The sequence below is a fragment of the Myxine glutinosa genome, chromosome 4 (genome assembly GCF_964187855.1).
Source record: "Myxine glutinosa chromosome 4, kmMyxGlut1.1, whole genome shotgun sequence".
Lineage (NCBI taxonomy): Eukaryota > Metazoa > Chordata > Myxini > Myxiniformes > Myxinidae > Myxine > Myxine glutinosa.
In genome coordinates, this window is record NC_136264.1 from 95,997,752 (window position 1) to 96,014,685 (window position 16,934).

At 44.4% G+C, this 16,934-nt stretch overlaps 1 protein-coding gene across 7 annotated transcripts in view; it reads right to left on the reverse strand.

Annotated features, from left to right (window-relative positions):
• The window catches only part of BEND7 (BEN domain containing 7), a 187,900-nt gene that overhangs the window by 63,754 nt on the left and 107,212 nt on the right, over positions 1-16,934 (reverse strand). For all 7 annotated transcript variants that reach the window (XM_078776190.1, XM_068113024.2, XM_078776192.1 and 4 more), the window contains one exon: positions 6,387-6,497. In XM_078776190.1, the coding sequence (XP_078632316.1) occupies positions 6,387-6,497 (111 nt within the window). The remainder of the gene's footprint in view (positions 1-6,386; positions 6,498-16,934) is intronic.

Below are 16,934 nucleotides of genomic sequence, written 5' to 3' on the forward strand. Positions count from 1 at the left end.
CTGAATACTTATGTCAATGTGATATTTCTGTTTTTTATTTTTAAAAAATTTTCAAAACTTTCTAAAATCCTGTTTTCTCTTTGTCATTATGGGGTATTGAGTGTAGATTGATGAGGGAAAAAATGAATTTAAACGATTTCAGCATAAGGCTGCAACATAACAAAATGTGAAAAAGTGAAGGGGTCTGAATACTTCCTGAATGCACTATATATATATTGTTGCGGTTTTGAGAACCCACACAGGTAACATCATTAAAGGTTAAAGGTTGCACCCCATAGTTAGGCCACATGCAACACGTAAGTCACCTTAGAACGTTAGTTATTTCTTAGTATATGTGAGATAAGGCCATTTAAAATAGTTGCAGCTGCGTTGTGTAAAACAAATAAGAGTAGGTCCCGTTCCATTGTGCTTCCGCCCTCCAAATTCCACCTCGTTGGGCAGAATCCATCCATCGCCCCATTTGACAACTCGCAGTTTGTTACGCTTGGGATGCTCGCAGTTTGGGATGCTCACAGTTTGTTACGCTTTGGCTGCCAGCAGCGTTTGCTGCTCTTGGTTTGCTGGAACTAGCCCACCCACGAGGTAAGGCCCAAAAAGGGGGTGGAGCGGCAGCGAGGCTGAGATCGGATCGGCAGCAGGAGGGACGATAAGGGCCACCAGCCAATCAGGGCTCAAGTGGGCATGGCTAAAGGGCGTGGTAAGGGCGTGGCTAGAGATTCCAGAGGGTTCGCTGGGCGTAGCAATACAACCCGTTGCGGGAGGCCCCCACCTCAGTTATGAGGAGGACATGCGCTGAGTCAGATCCCCAAGGAAAGCGCTGAACCTGAGTTATGAGGAGGACGTGCGCTGAGTCAGATCCCCCAGGAAAGCGCTGAGCTCGAGTTGAGAAGGGAGAGGCAGGCGCTTGAGTTATGATGGGAGAGAGCTCGTGAGTTCGCATGGACAAGTTATGAGCCGGGGTCCTCTGTTGAACGAGTGATGAGAAGGGAGAGGCGCTTGTCAAGTTTGTGAGCTGAGTGGCGCATTGTACCGAGCGATACCGGGAGCGCGTATAAAGGCACCGGTACAACTATTACGTACGCAGTATAATTGCCAGCTTACCGATTCCCCCAGTGTAATTGTCCGATCCGCGCCACCGACACGGGACGATCTCGCCTGCCGTCTACCATCACCAGCTGCTTCGTGGTACGAGTCGGGGACCGGAGCGAGCTGTGGACGCCATCGGTGGACTCTCACCCCGACCATCTACAACCCCGTGTGTGAGTCTGAGAGTGAGTCTGAGTGCGAACGGGCCCGTGTCCAGGTATAAGTATAAGACTGTATAAGGCTGCCCTGTGTATCTGCTTCTTCCTCTTCATTGTACATTTCTGCTTCTTCTTCCTCTTCTTTGTACAAAGTGTGTACTTCTCTTCCTTCCCATACAATTGTAATAAATTACCTGTTCTTCCTGTTTTCCTCTTAATTCGACCGTCTTAGTGATTTCTCAATTGGGTAAGCGTGGCACGATTAAGAACCGCTCCAATCGGGTTAGTCCCCGTTAACGGCCCGAATCGCGGCTCGCTTCGCTCGGTGTGTCCACTAACGCTGTGGTTCGGGGGGGGGGTTATTTACTTGCTTCACGGCCAGTGTTAGTACTTAGGTAATAAGACTAATTCGGCTTACAACCCTATTTAACACCGACCGGAAGGAACATGATAGCCCCCGGATCGCGTCGGCTAGTAAAAAGACAAGGGGATTAATCCCCCCTTGATAAGGGGGAGGCCGACGTTGGAGATCCGCAACAATATATACACACACACACACACACACACACACACACACACACACACACACACACACACACACACACACACACACACACACACACACACACACACACACACACACACACACACACACGGCATTTAATATGGAATTTTTTTTGTGGGAGTGAACTTACTGTTCAAGATGTCTTAGAACCAAAAGTTCATTGGAATTATGTTGAAATTATTCTAGATTTTGTTAATGTGACCTTTAAAAGAAACAAAAACCACATTTGACATTTCGAAACAAATAAATTGATCCTTGAAAGTGATGTAAACTGATATCGAACTCAATTCATGGACAGTACTGTGTTAAACTTCTGTACGTTTTCCAGAAGTATCTCTTTATTTTGCACATTAGCCAAAAATCTTTTTAACAAAAACAAAAGTTCAATTACGACTGGGATTACGGACAGTAAAATTACAGTTCAGTACTTCGTGTAACCCCCACGAGCATTCAGGAGAGCACCTACACGTCAAGGCATGCTGTTCACGAGATTTGCCAAGGTTTGGACAGGAATCGCTTGCCAAGCAGTCACAATAGCCTGCTGCAATTCACGCACAGAGGTCGGCTGCTGGTCCAAGTGGTCGATTTGACGCGTTAATTCTGCCCACAAGTTCTCTATCGGATTCATATCCGGGGACATGGCAGGCCACTCCATATGCTCTACACCACGGTCAGCAAGAAAGTGTTGGATCATGCGAGCACGATGAGGCCGTGCATTGTCATCTTGGAAGACAAAGTTTCCTCGAAAGGCTGCACGAGCAAATGGAAGCAATGTTTCTTCCAGAATGGCCCTGTACTTGAACTGGTTCAGGTTTCCATTCAGAACCAGGTCAGTTTTGCCCCCTGCATGAAAAGCAGCCCGAACGGTCACCCCACCACCTCCAGCCTGGACTCTTGGCACTATACAATCTTTGTTGTAGGCTTCATGCACTTGTCTGCGCACTCGGACGCGGCCATATTGACGATAGACCAGAAATCTAGACTCGTCACTGAAGATCACGCGATTCCAGTGTCCTGGCTGCCATTGACGGTGCTCTCTGGCCCACTGCAATCGGCGCTGGCGGTGTTGTCTGGTCAGGCGTGGCTTTCTCAGGGGACGCCTGGCACGATAGCCTGCTTGATCCAGTCGTTGGTTGACTAGCCTTCTGGATACAGGCACATTTGTCAGTTGCTGCCACTCAGCCCTAAGCCGATTAGCTGACTTGGTACGGCCATTGCGGACTAACCGGTGCAGCTGGCGATCATCCCTCCTTGTGGTTCTGCGGGAACGTCCTGGCCTCGGTATTGTAGTAGGGACACCCCTCTGAGCATTTCGTTTCAGGATCTTTGACACCTGACCTTGAGTGATGCCATACTGCCGAGCAATAGCACGCTGTTTCATGCTGTAATTTCGTAAAGCCACCACTCCATGACAAACAGCATTGTCGAGTTGACGGACCATCTCCAGAGGAAGCGGCAATAACTTTTGGAGACGTGCAGCAGTTGTTTTCCACTAATACAGAACTCAACAACCCTTGTATACCCGACTGTGAAGCCAATCATCAAATGCACCTGTCCGTACATTTTGCCATGCCACCTGTGATATAATCCTGTTGTTGACTTCTTGCTGCGACAGACAATCAGTGACATGGTTCTTTTAACAAATAAATCACCAAAGTGTAAGAAACTCACCAGATTGATATACTGAGTTAAGAAAGTAAACCCAAGTCAAGAAAAAAAAAAATATTCCATATTAAATGCCAAGTCTGTATATATATACATATATATATATATATATATATATATATATATATATATATATATATATATATATATATATATATATATATATATATATATATATATATATATATATACAGTGGAACCTTGACTTACGAGTTTAATTCGTTCCGTGACCGAGCTCGTAACTCAAATTGCTCGTATCTCAAATCAAATTTCCCCATTGAAATGCATTGAAATGCTATTAATCCGTTCCAGCCCCCAAAAAACCACACCAATTTTTTTTGTTACGTGTTTTTAAATAAGAAAAATGTACTTTATAAATAACAAATAATGTATAAACAAGCACGACCTCGTATATACTGTACATAATAAAAGACAATGTAAAGAAATAAACTGGTTTTACTAAGTGTATTTACCTTGAAGATCAGACGAAGATGCTGGCGGAGGTGGAGGGGATAACTTTTGCCTTTTTCGCCACACTTTCCTCGCTTTCACTTGCAGGGCGTTTCAAGAAAAACCTGTCCAACGAGGTTTGTTTCTTCCTCCCTTTCAAAATGTTTCGAAAATGAGTGAGGCAAGTGTCGTTATGTTGGACAGGTTTTTGTTCATGTTGTTCGACGATTGCGTGTTTCATAGCCAAGCTCATCATCCTCTTCTTCTTCTCAGCACTGCACTTGCCACTCACTTTCTTAGGCCCCATGGTTAAAACTAAGAAATTTTCCAAAATAACCAAAATGCGAAAACAAAAATGCAGCGCTATACGACAGAGATACTGTACGTGCACGGCAAGATAACCACGTGACCAGAACCCACCTGGCGGCGTAAACTCAAAATAACCGAAATGCGAAAACTAAAATGCAGCGCTATACGACAGAGATACTGTACGTGCACGGCAACATAACCACGTGACCAGAACCCACCTGGCGGCGTAAACTCAAAATAACCGAAATGCGAAAACTAAAATGCAGCGCTATACGACAGAGATACTGTACGTGCACGGCAAGATAACCACGTGACCGGAACCCACCTGGCGGCGTAAACTCAAAATAACCGAAATGCGAAAACTAAAATGCAGCGCTATACGACAGAGATACTGTACGTGCACGGCAAGATAACCACGTGACCGGAACCCACCTGGCGGCGTAAACTCAAAATAACCGAAATGCGAAAACTAAAATGCAGCGCTATACGACAGAGATACTGTACTTGAACGGCAAGATAACCACGTGACCGGGTGGCGAAAGCTCGTAACTCGGATCTCGGCTCGCATCTCAAAGCAATAAACCGCCCGAGCGACGGCTCGTATCTCGAAAAACTCGTAAGTTGGGGCACTCGTAAGTCAAGGTTCCACTGTATATATATATATATATATATATTTATATATATATATATATATATATATATATATATATATATATATATATATATATTATACCATACAATGTCAATCTGTGTGTTTGTGCAGATGTTTATCCCACTTTAGGTTTTTAAAGGTTTTAGGCCAAGTTTTAAAAGTTTTGGGCCATAGGTTTTAAAGGCCAATCTTTTAACATGAATGTGTGTTCACTATAGTATATTTTTGAGTAAAACAAACTCTAAAAACATTTTCCACAAAAGAGTAATTATGTCTGTTCCATTGGAATTGTATATGGTGGCTTACAAACCAACCCTCAAGGGCGGTGTCCAAAAGCATTTTTTTTTAAACAAACAAAAAAAACAATAAATACAAGGCGCAAGGAGGTAAAATTCGCTGCATGTGATGTGCAGCACACACAGAGTGAAACGAGTGTTCATTTACATCCATATAAAACCACCTTTGGAGGCCATTTTTCCCCGCAAAGCGGGGGTTGGCCTTTTTCGGGCACCGTGGTTGTTGTTTTTGTGGGTCCCCTTTTTAGAAGCAATGTTTTACGGCCGGATGCCCTTCCTGCCGCCAACCCTTTTTACGACAAACAGGGAATTACCAGTGAACTGGTACTCAATTAGCCGACCTCGGAAGGATGACAGGCTGAGTCAACACCCCATGCGTTAATTCAGCGATCGACCGGGATTCGAACCCAGGATCCTCGGATCCTAAGCTGGCACCCTAGCCGCTAGCCCAACACCAGGCTTCATTTACATCCGTATGATCTATATTAAAGACATAAGCACACCTGACACAGGGCCGAGGCTTCAGACTTTGGCACGCTCATGAGGCTGCACCGTCGAATAAACTTGTCCAACCCGTCATCTTTGACGGGCTTTTTACTAGTATATGTGTGTATATATGCATATACACACAACACACACACACCACGCACACACCTCTGCCACTAAAGGTAGATGGAGATTATGTTGATACTCCTGTCTGTTTGTTTGGCTGTGAGCAGGATATCTCAAAAAGTTATAGACCGATTTGGCCGAAACTTAGTGGACAAGTTGGGTGTGTGACAAGGACGCACTGATTCAATTCTGGTGAAGATCCAAGACCAGATCTGGATAGGATAATTTTTTAAGTGATGCTTCACCTTTGAGAGATAGGGCCAAAAACGTTATTTTGCATGATATTTTAAAAAAAACATTATGTACCGATGATGACAAAACTTGGTGGTTGAGTTTGGTAGGTGATAAGACCAAGCAGATTAGATTTTGGTGTGTGACAAGGAAGAATGGTCCGGATGCAGATCTGGCCTGTCAGCGGGATGAAACAAACTGTTTGGCCTGGTGGAGATATGCGCTTTACTGAGTGTCCTTCTCGTTTTTACATAGGTTATGTCTCTTGGAAGAGCTTTAAAGGAGAAATTAAGTTTTATTCATTAAATATCAACTAGTAAATGTAAGGCATTGACTGTGCTGGGTAATAATGGTTTTCTCACCACGTTTCATCCGACGACGCGCAAGTTTAATCTGATCCTGTAGGAGCTGAACCCAATCTTTTGGTCCTGGAAGTTTTATCTTCTTTCTTTTGCAGTACTCCTCTGTGAATGCTGGTGGAACAGGGCAAGGATACGATCGAACAATCATTGCCATTATCACCATGATTTGTCACGTTTCTACAAACCCCTACTCGATGAAAGAGCTCAGAGGATAAAATAAAATAAAAACATCATAGCAATACCTATGTACTATAATGAAGTATGGGAGTACATACAGGTAGTCCTCAACTTCCAAACACCCGTTCATACGAACATTATACTTTATAACCAAGTTTAAGTCTTTCAAACGTGATCACATCTTCCACACATCTTCAAACATCAAAACACATCTTCCACACCAAGGACTAAATACAAGAAATCGGACCTAAAAAGTTAATTACTCATTCACACAGGCTTTACTTCAACATTCTTCTGCCATTTCAGTCGCCATTCACTCCATTTACTGGCAGAGAGACAGCGATGCTCTCATCCTGCTTCACCATAAACCCCTCTAACTACCTCATTATCCCTCGTCGTCTCTTACACTACTACTATACAGACACACACATGGTCCATTTACTCAAATTTACTCTTTTTTTTTTTAAAGTGTATTTAGTAATGTACTTATGTAAAAAATGTGGTTTAATTTGTGTTGTGAACCAATGAATCATTTATTGCATGTATTTAAGGGGGATTTCTTGTTCCGGCTTATGAACATCCAGCTTACAAACACATGCTCCAGACAGTGTTTGGAAACAGGTACTGCATGTACTCGATGTGCAAGAAATCAGATCCACACCACATGCGTACAATAAACAGGCTTTACTCTATCAGCCACATATTCTCTCCTCAGTTCCTGTTCTCCACGCCCTTCACGAGTGCCCTCTCGTGTCCAATATCACATGAGCATTTACATGGTCATTGCAATGACAGGACATAACAGTAGGGATGGCATGGGGGGGGGGGGGGGGGGGGGGAAATGGCTGTCACAACAAATGTGTACAAAATTATACGCTGAAAAGCTACTATGGAGTGAGGTCATAAGCATTTAAAAGTCATCTCCTTCTTTAACGGCCACAATTATACCCATGTTCTTATGGAGTTGGCTAGGGCAAGCTTGGACCAAATATTTCACGAACCGACTGGCCAGGCCTGACATTCGACTACGGTTATAGTAGGAATTTGTAATTTGGTCAGGGTGCGGGTGATAACTTGCCTACTCTTCGCGAAAGGCACCGTGGGATCTTTAACGTCGACCAACAAGCAAGTAGGACACCCATTTAATGTCTACCAAAGGGATGATGCGCACACACACATTTATGAATCACCCTGCATGTGAAACACCAGGATGACATTTTATAACTCCTGTCAGCCTAAGCCGTTAAAGCCTCTCATGAAAGCCCTGTTGGAGTTTGCAAAACAAGCACCTAAAGGACTCTCAGACTGTGAGAAACAAGATTCTGTGGTCTGTAGAAACCAAGATTGAACTGTTTGGCTTTCGTCTGGTCACTCTGCCATAAAGCCCAGATTGGTGGAGTGTTGCAGTGATGGTTGTCCTTCTGGAAGTTTCTCCCATCTCCACACAGGATCTGTGGAGCTCAGCCAGTGACCATCGGGTTCTTGGTCACCTCTCTTACCAAGGCCCTTTTCCCCCGATTGTTCAGTTTGGCCGGGCGGCCAGCTCTAGGATGAGTCATGGTTGTTCCAAACTTCTTCCATTTAAGAATTATGGAGGCCACTGTGCTCTTGGGAACCTTCAATGCAGCAGGAAATTTTTTGTAGGCCTCCCCAGATCTGTGCCTCGACACAATCCTGTCTCTGAGCTCTGCAGGCAATTCCTTCGACCTCATGGCTTGGTTTTTGCTCTGATATGCATTGTCAGCTGTGAGACCTCATATAGACAGGTGTGTGCCTTTCCAAATCATGTCCAATCAATTGAATTTACCACAGGTGGACTCCAATCAAGGTGTAGAAACATCTCAAAGATGATCAAGAGAAATGGGAGGCACCTTAGCTAAATTTCAATTGTCATAGCAAAGGGTATGAATACTTATGTCAATGTGATGTTTCAGTTTTTTCTTTTTAAAGGTCCACAGCCATGGAATCTCACTCAAAATGCATTTGATGTCATCCAAATGAGTCTTTTAATGGTGAATTCAAATATGGCATTGATTTTTTGTTATATTCACTCTGAAACATTAAAAGTGAAAGAAAACCGAAGCACTTGGGAACGCCCCTAAAAATTCTGCCCCATACCTCAAAGCCGATGACGTAATCCATGTGACGTCACCTCCAGAACGCAGCTCGCTCGCAAGCATGCTCCACGTGCATTTGCTTGATACAAATCAAACACTTGTTTTAACTCCTACTCTTCCTTGGCTTGAGGCTTTGTTTTTGTCTCAGCGGTTCTTCGATTGCGCTGCAATTACTTTCGGTCTCTGTTTTTCCCGGTCTTTTCACCCCATACTTCCTTATTTTAAAATCTCAATTAAAAAAAAACAAAAAAAAAACATTTCCTTCTCTGTTCTTATCCGTTTGTTCGTTCTTATTTGTTCGTTCGTTCTTCGACCACGTTGTTAAAAAAATGTTTAAACTGTCCCCTGAAGAACTGTATTCTGTCGTATACTATAACACCTTTTTCTTCTTCTTCTATAAAAGGATGCTTTCGACTTGCTCACCAAATCTATTCATTCCAAAAAAAAATTCCATCTCTTACAGTGCCTCTTTCAAACATTCCCTAAACTCCCCAGCACTCGACCCATCTTTCAGCGTCCTCAAACGTATTTTTGACTCGAAGGTCTCAAGAAATTCATTTTGCAATAAATGTTCGTTTCCCATTAAATCGTACACTTTTCAAAATCCAATCTCACCCCTCCCCTCCAAATCTTCCCCATCACCCCTTCCCTCCAAAACTTCCCCATCACCCCTTCCCTCCAAAACTTCCCCATCACCCCTCCCCTTCAAAACTTCCCCATCACCCCTCCCCTCCAAATCTACCCCCTTGCCCCTTCCCTCCAAATCTTCCCCATCACCCATCTCTTTCAAATATTCCCCCTTGCCCCTCCCCTCCAAATCTTCCCCATCACCCATCCTTTCAAATCTTCCCCCTTGCCCCTCCCCTCCAAATCTTCCCCATCACCCCTTCCCTCCAAAACTTCCCCATCACCCCTCCCCTCGAAATCTACCCCCTTGCCCCTTCCCTCCAAATCTTCCCCATCACCCATCTCTTTCAAATATTCCCCCTTGCCCCTCCCCTCCAAATCTTCCCCATCACCCATCCCTTTCAAATCTACCCCCTTGCCCCTCCCCTCCAAATCTTCCCCATCACCCATCCCTTTCAAATCTCCCCCCTTGCCCCTTCCCTCCTAAACTCACCCCACACCCCTCCCCTCCGAGACTCTCCCTCGCTCCTCCCCTCCGAGACTCCCCTCTCACCCCTCCTCCTCAAAGCGTCCTCCCTGCTTCTTCCCCCTTCCAACTTTCACCTTCATCTCCCTCAACCTTCTGCCTCGCTCTTCCCCCTCCTCAAATAACACCTCACTGCGCCTCACCCAATCACCATCAAACCTGTTGTCCGCCCTATTCTTCCCTTTCTCCAAGCTATTCTGAAATCTCTGACACACCTTCAACAGCTCTCCCTACCTCTTCCTCCTCTTCCACATCTTACCCTACCGTTCCCCCCCCCCCCCCCCTGTTCTGTATCCGATGCTCCCCCTTCCTCTTCCTAAACAGTATGGACCTCAAACATCCGGGGCCTTCGCTCAAACTTGACATCTCTCCATACAGGTTGCTTCTGACAAACCAGACGTGATCTGCTTAACAGAAACTTTCCTCCTTCATGATGTCTCCGATTCCTTGGTATCTCTCCTAGGTTACTCCCTCCTCCGGTACGATAGACCTGAGCCTCGTCCTGGAGGTGGGGTTGCTATCTTTATTAAAAAAACTCTCTTCCTCACTCGCCCTGCACTGCCCTCTCTCCACCTCACCCCCAGGAATACCTTTGGCTACGGCTTCCCCTTCGCTCCCACCTTTTGTTCATATGTGTGTTGTACCGTCCACCAAACAGTGATGACTCCATCTACATCTCGCTGTCTGATAATATGGACCAACTTCTATCTACCCATCCCAACTCTATCTTCCTCATATGTGGTGATTTCAATTGTCACCATGCCAGTTGGCTGGGTGTGGGTACCTCTCTCACCAGCCATGGCTCTTCAGCAAAGGACTTCTGTGACTCACTGGGACTGACACAATCTGTCAATTTCCCGACCCGGATCTCAGTCAACGGAGCATCTTCTCTTCTGGACTTGGTTATGACTAACTTCCCTGAAAATGTCTGCTGCTCTTCTTCTGCTCCAATCGGCTCATCTGATCATGTGCTTGTTAAAGTGGACATCTCTCTGACCATTCTCAGAGAGCCTCCTCAGCGTCGACGAGTCTGGCATTTCACTCAGGCCAACTGGCACGGTCTTCAAGCAGCCATCAATCATCTGGACTGGTCTCCCATCTCTACCGCCTCTGACATCAACTCATCCTGGGAATTCTTCCAAAGTAAATTGCTCTCTCTCATGCACAGATTTATCCCATCTCGTCTTCAGTTGTCATACCCTTCCTCCCATCCATGGAACACGGAATGTTGTGGTGAGGCTATTGCCCAGAAACAACTTGCTTTCGTCTCCTGGAAAGCAAATCCAACGGAAGGAAATCTCATTTCCTTTCACAAAGCCCGAAACAAGTGTGTGTCCACCCTCAGGAGAGCCAGGAAACAATATCTCTCCGTTCTCAGGACTGAATTCTCTTATCTGTCTCCCTCTTCCAAATCCTGGTGGCGTCTGGTCAAATCTGTTTCTGGTGTTTGTTCCCCCTCCATCCCCTCCCTTACCTCAAACGGCCACACGGCTGACTCCGCACGTGAAAAAGCTGAAAGCATCAACTCTGTGTTTGCCTCTAAATCTTGTGTCCCAAACCCATCCCTCTCTGTACCCACCGTACCCAGTCATACCCAGCTGCTCCTGGACTCTGTGTCCTTTCCTCCTGACAAGGTGGAAAAGTTTCTGTCAACCCTCGACTCTGATTCTGCAACTGGACCTGACGGCATCAGCCCACGGGTCCTAAAATCCTCTTCTTCCGCTCTTTCACTCCCTCTCTCTGTTCTCTTCACCCTCTCTTTTGCTCAAGGTCATCTGCCATCTGCTTGGAAATCTGCCAACATCACTGCTTTGCACAAAAAGGTGCAAAAACAGATCCCAGCAACTACAGACCAATCAGCCTTCTCACAATTATCAGCAGGGTCATGGAATCCATCATTGCTTCAGATATGAAATCTTTCCTCTTCTCCAATGGCTTGATCTCTGATCATCAATTTGGTTTCAGACCTGGTCACTCTACTCTGGACATGCTGCTTCTGCTTTCTCAACAATGGATGGAGGTCCTCAATGCCAAACAGGAAATTAGAGCCGTCTCCCTTGACATATCACGTGCCTTCGATACGGTCTGGCACCCCGCTCTGCTCACCAAACTCTCCTCTTTTGGTATCCATGGAAATCTCCACGCATGGCTGGCGGACTTCGTCTCCAGTCGTAGTCAACGTGTGGCCCTGAATGGGTTTCTCTCATCTCCTCTTCCTGTTCAGGCTGGAGTTCCCTAAGGCAGTGTTCTGGGCCCTGTGCTTTTGATCTCTCTGCCTTGGGGAACCCGAAAGGAAGGACATCCGGCCATAAAAAACATTGCCTCAAACAGGGAACCATGATTGTCATGGGGCCCGCAAGGCTAACCCCCGCTCTCGCGGGGAAAAAATGGCCTTAAAACGATCATTCATTCATTCATTCATCAATGATCTCTCTGACTCTCTTGAAAATCCTCTCTATCTCTTTGCTGATGACTCTACTCTCTGTCACTCCATTCTTCATCCCTCAGATCGGCAGTCTGCAGCCTCCTCACTCTCTGCAGACCTGGACAAAATCACAGACTGGGCAAACAAGTGGAACATGTCTTTCAATCCTGACAAATCTCACACTCTTACGATGTCTCTCCGAAAAGACCGACTGGACAACCCTCCCATCCACTTTCTGAATAATCCTCTCCAAGAAGTTCTGTCACTCAAGCTTTTGGGTCTCACTATCTGCCATGATCTTTCCTGGGAAAACCACATTTCAAATCTGGCCTCCAAAGCCAGTCGCCGACTGGGCATCCTCCGTCGTGCGAAGTCCTTCCTTGGCACACCTGAACTCCTCACCACATACAAGGCTTTCATCCGCAGCTCAATGGAATACTGCTCTACCCTCTGGGCTGGTGCTCCTGCCTCACACCTAGCTTGCCTTCACGCTGTTGAAACCAAAGCATTCAGAATCATTGAAATCTCCCGCGATGAAGCTAACTCCAAGGGCCTCTCACTCACTCACCGCAGGCAGGTTGGTGGTCTTTCTGTCTTCTACCGACTCCTCTCTGGCCTTGCCTCCCCAGCTCTCTCTGGGCGCCGTCCCGCAAATATTCCTACAGGTCGCACAAGATCTGCCTGCAACCCTCTTATGGTTAAACTGCCAAAATCAAGACTCTATGCTCACCTTCACTCCTCTTTTCTCCCACCTCTGGAACAAACTCCCTCACTCTCTTCAATCCCACTCCACCCTCCAGGTCTTCAAAACAGCTGTTCACCACCATCTCTTATCTTCCCCCATCCAAAACCTTGATCTTTTCTACCCCCGCTAATTTCACCCCAATTCCACTTTTTTGAAATACCAACTTCTGTCCTGAAGTCCTTGGTGTCCTTGTGTTTTATACTTCTCCCACCCCCCCCCCCCCCTTCCCACACCTCCTCCCCCCAAGCCCTCTCCCTCCCACACATCTCCCTGCTCAAATGTTGTGTTTGTGTGCTTCCCCTTCTCTCCCCATCTTGTCTTCCGCTCCCTCTTTTTATATATTTTGTTTGTCTGGTTGTTTTGTTTGTGAAGTAAATGTTAGCTCTTTCACGAACCTCAATTCAGTATTAAAAAAAAACAAAAAAAAAACTACAATTTACATTCTGTTTCCACTTTTAGTGAGAAGTAGGGGTCTGTGGAACCATTCATCAACTTTATTTGGTGCAAATCGGATAATTTTTAGCCGAGTTACCTCAGACCGTGAGTTGTTAATTATATAATTCACACATAGTTGAATACGTGCAGGCCGCTCCACGGAGCGACCTTGCGGGCTTATCAAAGAGGCGAGGCGTGACACACGTGTCTCAGCATACCTCAGATCAAGATCAAGCAAATCAAAAGTAGAGTACGTACAAATTACACGGAACGGATCGCGGGCCGAAGCATAGCGAATCGAGATGGTATGGACTTCGTTCTGGAGGTGACGTCATACGTCATGTGATCTGGTAGCAGTGAAATTCGGGGTTTTTTTTACGGCGGGGCTTAGCAGGGTGCAAGAGCACTAAAAAGGAAAGGGGAAAAAATTAATAAATTTTTTTTAGCTGTTACTTATTACAAGAAATCGATTTCTATTTTTAAAAAAACTGATACTCATACAAATAAGTCAAAAATGTTCTGCATTTCTGTGCACCTTTAATAAATTTGCAAAACTTTCAGAAATCCTGTTTTCTCTCTGTCATTATGGGGTATTGAGTGTCGATTGATGAGGGAAAAAATGAATTTAAACAATTTCAGCATAAGGCTGCAACATAACAAAATCTGAAAAAAGTGAAGGGGTGTGAATATATATATATATATATATATATATGAATTGCTCTGTGAGCTTGTGAAAGGTAAAGAGCATTCACTCAATTACTAAAAGGACTGAGTCGGAGAAAATGTGCGGTTATACAAATTCACGATAGTTTAAACTTTAAATCAACGAGTGAAGAACCAGTACGAATTGTTTGGAAATACCAGGCATAATACACCATTTTAGGCAGCATTCAGGCCCCTAGGCAGCATTCCAAGACGTCAGAATACTGTTCGGATCGGGTTTATGTTGGGGATCTAGACTGGTCATTGTTTACAGTCAGATGTCATGCTGGTAGATGCAAGGGCAGCATTCTCCAATGTGTCACAACAAGGTCTTTGTATAGTAGGTGCACAGGTTTGGGATGGTCATTTCAAGTCTAGCTGTGCTGCCGCAATACTTGTGGTGACATTGTAGGTTGACAATCAAATGGGTCTAAACATAGTCAATAAATAAACAAGGGAGATGCAAAGATTTATGCAGTTCTGTGCTGCTGCTGGGAAGCCTTAGAGCAGCATAAAGAGTTGCAGACTGAAACTATTCAAAAACAAAAAATGCCAATGGCAGTAACAAAGCAGGTAAAACAGCATGTTTGCGTTGGGTAAAAAGTTTTCCAACAAGAGCACATAAACGTTTGGTTTTTCGATGCATGTTTTACGATCAGAGCACAGCATTTGTAAGCTATCAGAGTTTGAAACTTTGCAACTTCCATCTATCATAATATAAGAAAAATATATTGTTGTTGTTACCACACTTTTGGCACATATCAACCTGGTCCAGTACTTTTGTGGTGCATGTCCCAGTACACGATCACAAGCATCAAATCCAGGGTGGAAACTTGCATCATTAAATGCCCATAAGACAACAGTGCTGGATTTTTAAATGATGCAAGAGATTTGGTTTTAGTGCTGGCAAGGAAGGGGAAAAACAGAAAAAGGAGGGAGCACAAAGGCAGCAAGAGTGGCAAAGTGAGATGTGTGTGGAGGGATGGGGGGGGGGGGGGGGTTAGTGGGGAGGCGGTGGAGGAAGAGGGTGAGTATCAAGGCACTGGCTGATTGATATGGGGTGCATATGCACCTCTACTGGCCGACTCAGACAGGACTAGACCGGCACTAGGTAGAGCACATACCTCCACCAGACTGGACAGTTTATGTTTTGTATCCCACTGATAAAGCGGATCTGGATTTGGACCTGAACCAAAGTCTAATCGGCTCATCCTTGTCACCAAACAAACTCATCCCCTAAGATTAGCCATAACCCGTCCATAACTTTTTCAAACATCCTGTTATATATCGTTTTTTCCCGATCTCTCAATGGGGGAAAATCACTGAAAAAATAAATAATTGTCGTATCCGAATCCATATTCAGATATTAACCAAAATTGAATCGATTCGGTCTTGTCACACACCCAATCTATCCACCAAGTTTCATCCAAATTCATCCACAACTTTTTGAGATGTCCTGCTATTTATCATTTTTGGCCCAATCTCCCAATGGTGAAGAATCACTTTTTAAAAAATTATAGTAGCCGGATCCGAATCCGGATCTTCACCAAAATCTAATCATTTCGTCCTTGTCACATACCCAGCCCCTCTGCCAAATTTCGTCCAAATCCGTCCACAACCTTTTGAGATATTTTGTTCAGACAGACAGACAGACAGGGGTGAAAACATAACCTCCATCCACCTTCGGTGGCAGAGGAAAAAGAACTGAAACTATGTTTATTTAAAGTTTGTCCCGCTTGTTGGCAGTTTGAATGAAATGAAAGTGCTGCTGAATGTGACTAGCTTTGAATTAAAACATCATTATGACACCAATTGTGTGACGTTGTGTTTGCCCCATTTCACCTCATCATATAATTTTCCCTATTCACCACAACTATTACTATTTTATTACTATTACTGTATGATGTTATAATTATATATTATATTACATTACCACTATATTACTGTATATTGTATTATAATAAATTATTATTATATATTATTATTACTATAATATTACTATTATTATTGTTACTCACCACAAGTAACTAACAACCCTATTTTTTGGTCAGGTCAGCCTTTTGGGGCTGCCACTGGTAACATGTAACCCAGTGCTACCTGCCGCATGGTCGGGTTGTCAGTGACTAAACTGTCACCCCTCACTGGCTTTGCTAGTGGAGAGGGTGACTGACACCCTACCAATTACAAAAAAAACTAGATGGTATTCAAAGAATACTTGCCCTGTGCAGTCACCTTGTTGCGAGCCAACTCTTCTGTTTTTAAACATTTATTTTTCTTTGATCCAATATGGCTGCCAGACCACGTGAGTGATGACATCATAAATTTATATTCTCTAATATAATTGTTGCATAGATCATGCTCAATACATTTCAAACTGATCAGACTAAGCGTTGTCCCTGTCGAATTATTACCTCATAATTATGGCACCAATGACGTCATCGTTAACACCTATTCCCCATATGGAGTTCTTTACAATGAGCCATGTTTCAATTTTTTCCATGCAGCGGTTTTGGAGATACAGAGGTGTAATATTTTTCGGTTTTTCCAAGATGGCACCTGTACCACATGACCTATGACGTCATGATTATCATTAAAATATTCTACAGGAGGAGGCGCTCCTATGGTGAAAATTTCATGCCCGTCAGACCAACAGTTGCTGAGAAAAAAAAATTCACAATGATCGGATAAGTGTCGTGCTTGTCGAATTATGACATCATAATGAAGGCACCGATGACATCATTAACATATCTTATTCCCCAAGGGGAGTACTTGACAATGAGCCATGTTTCAATTT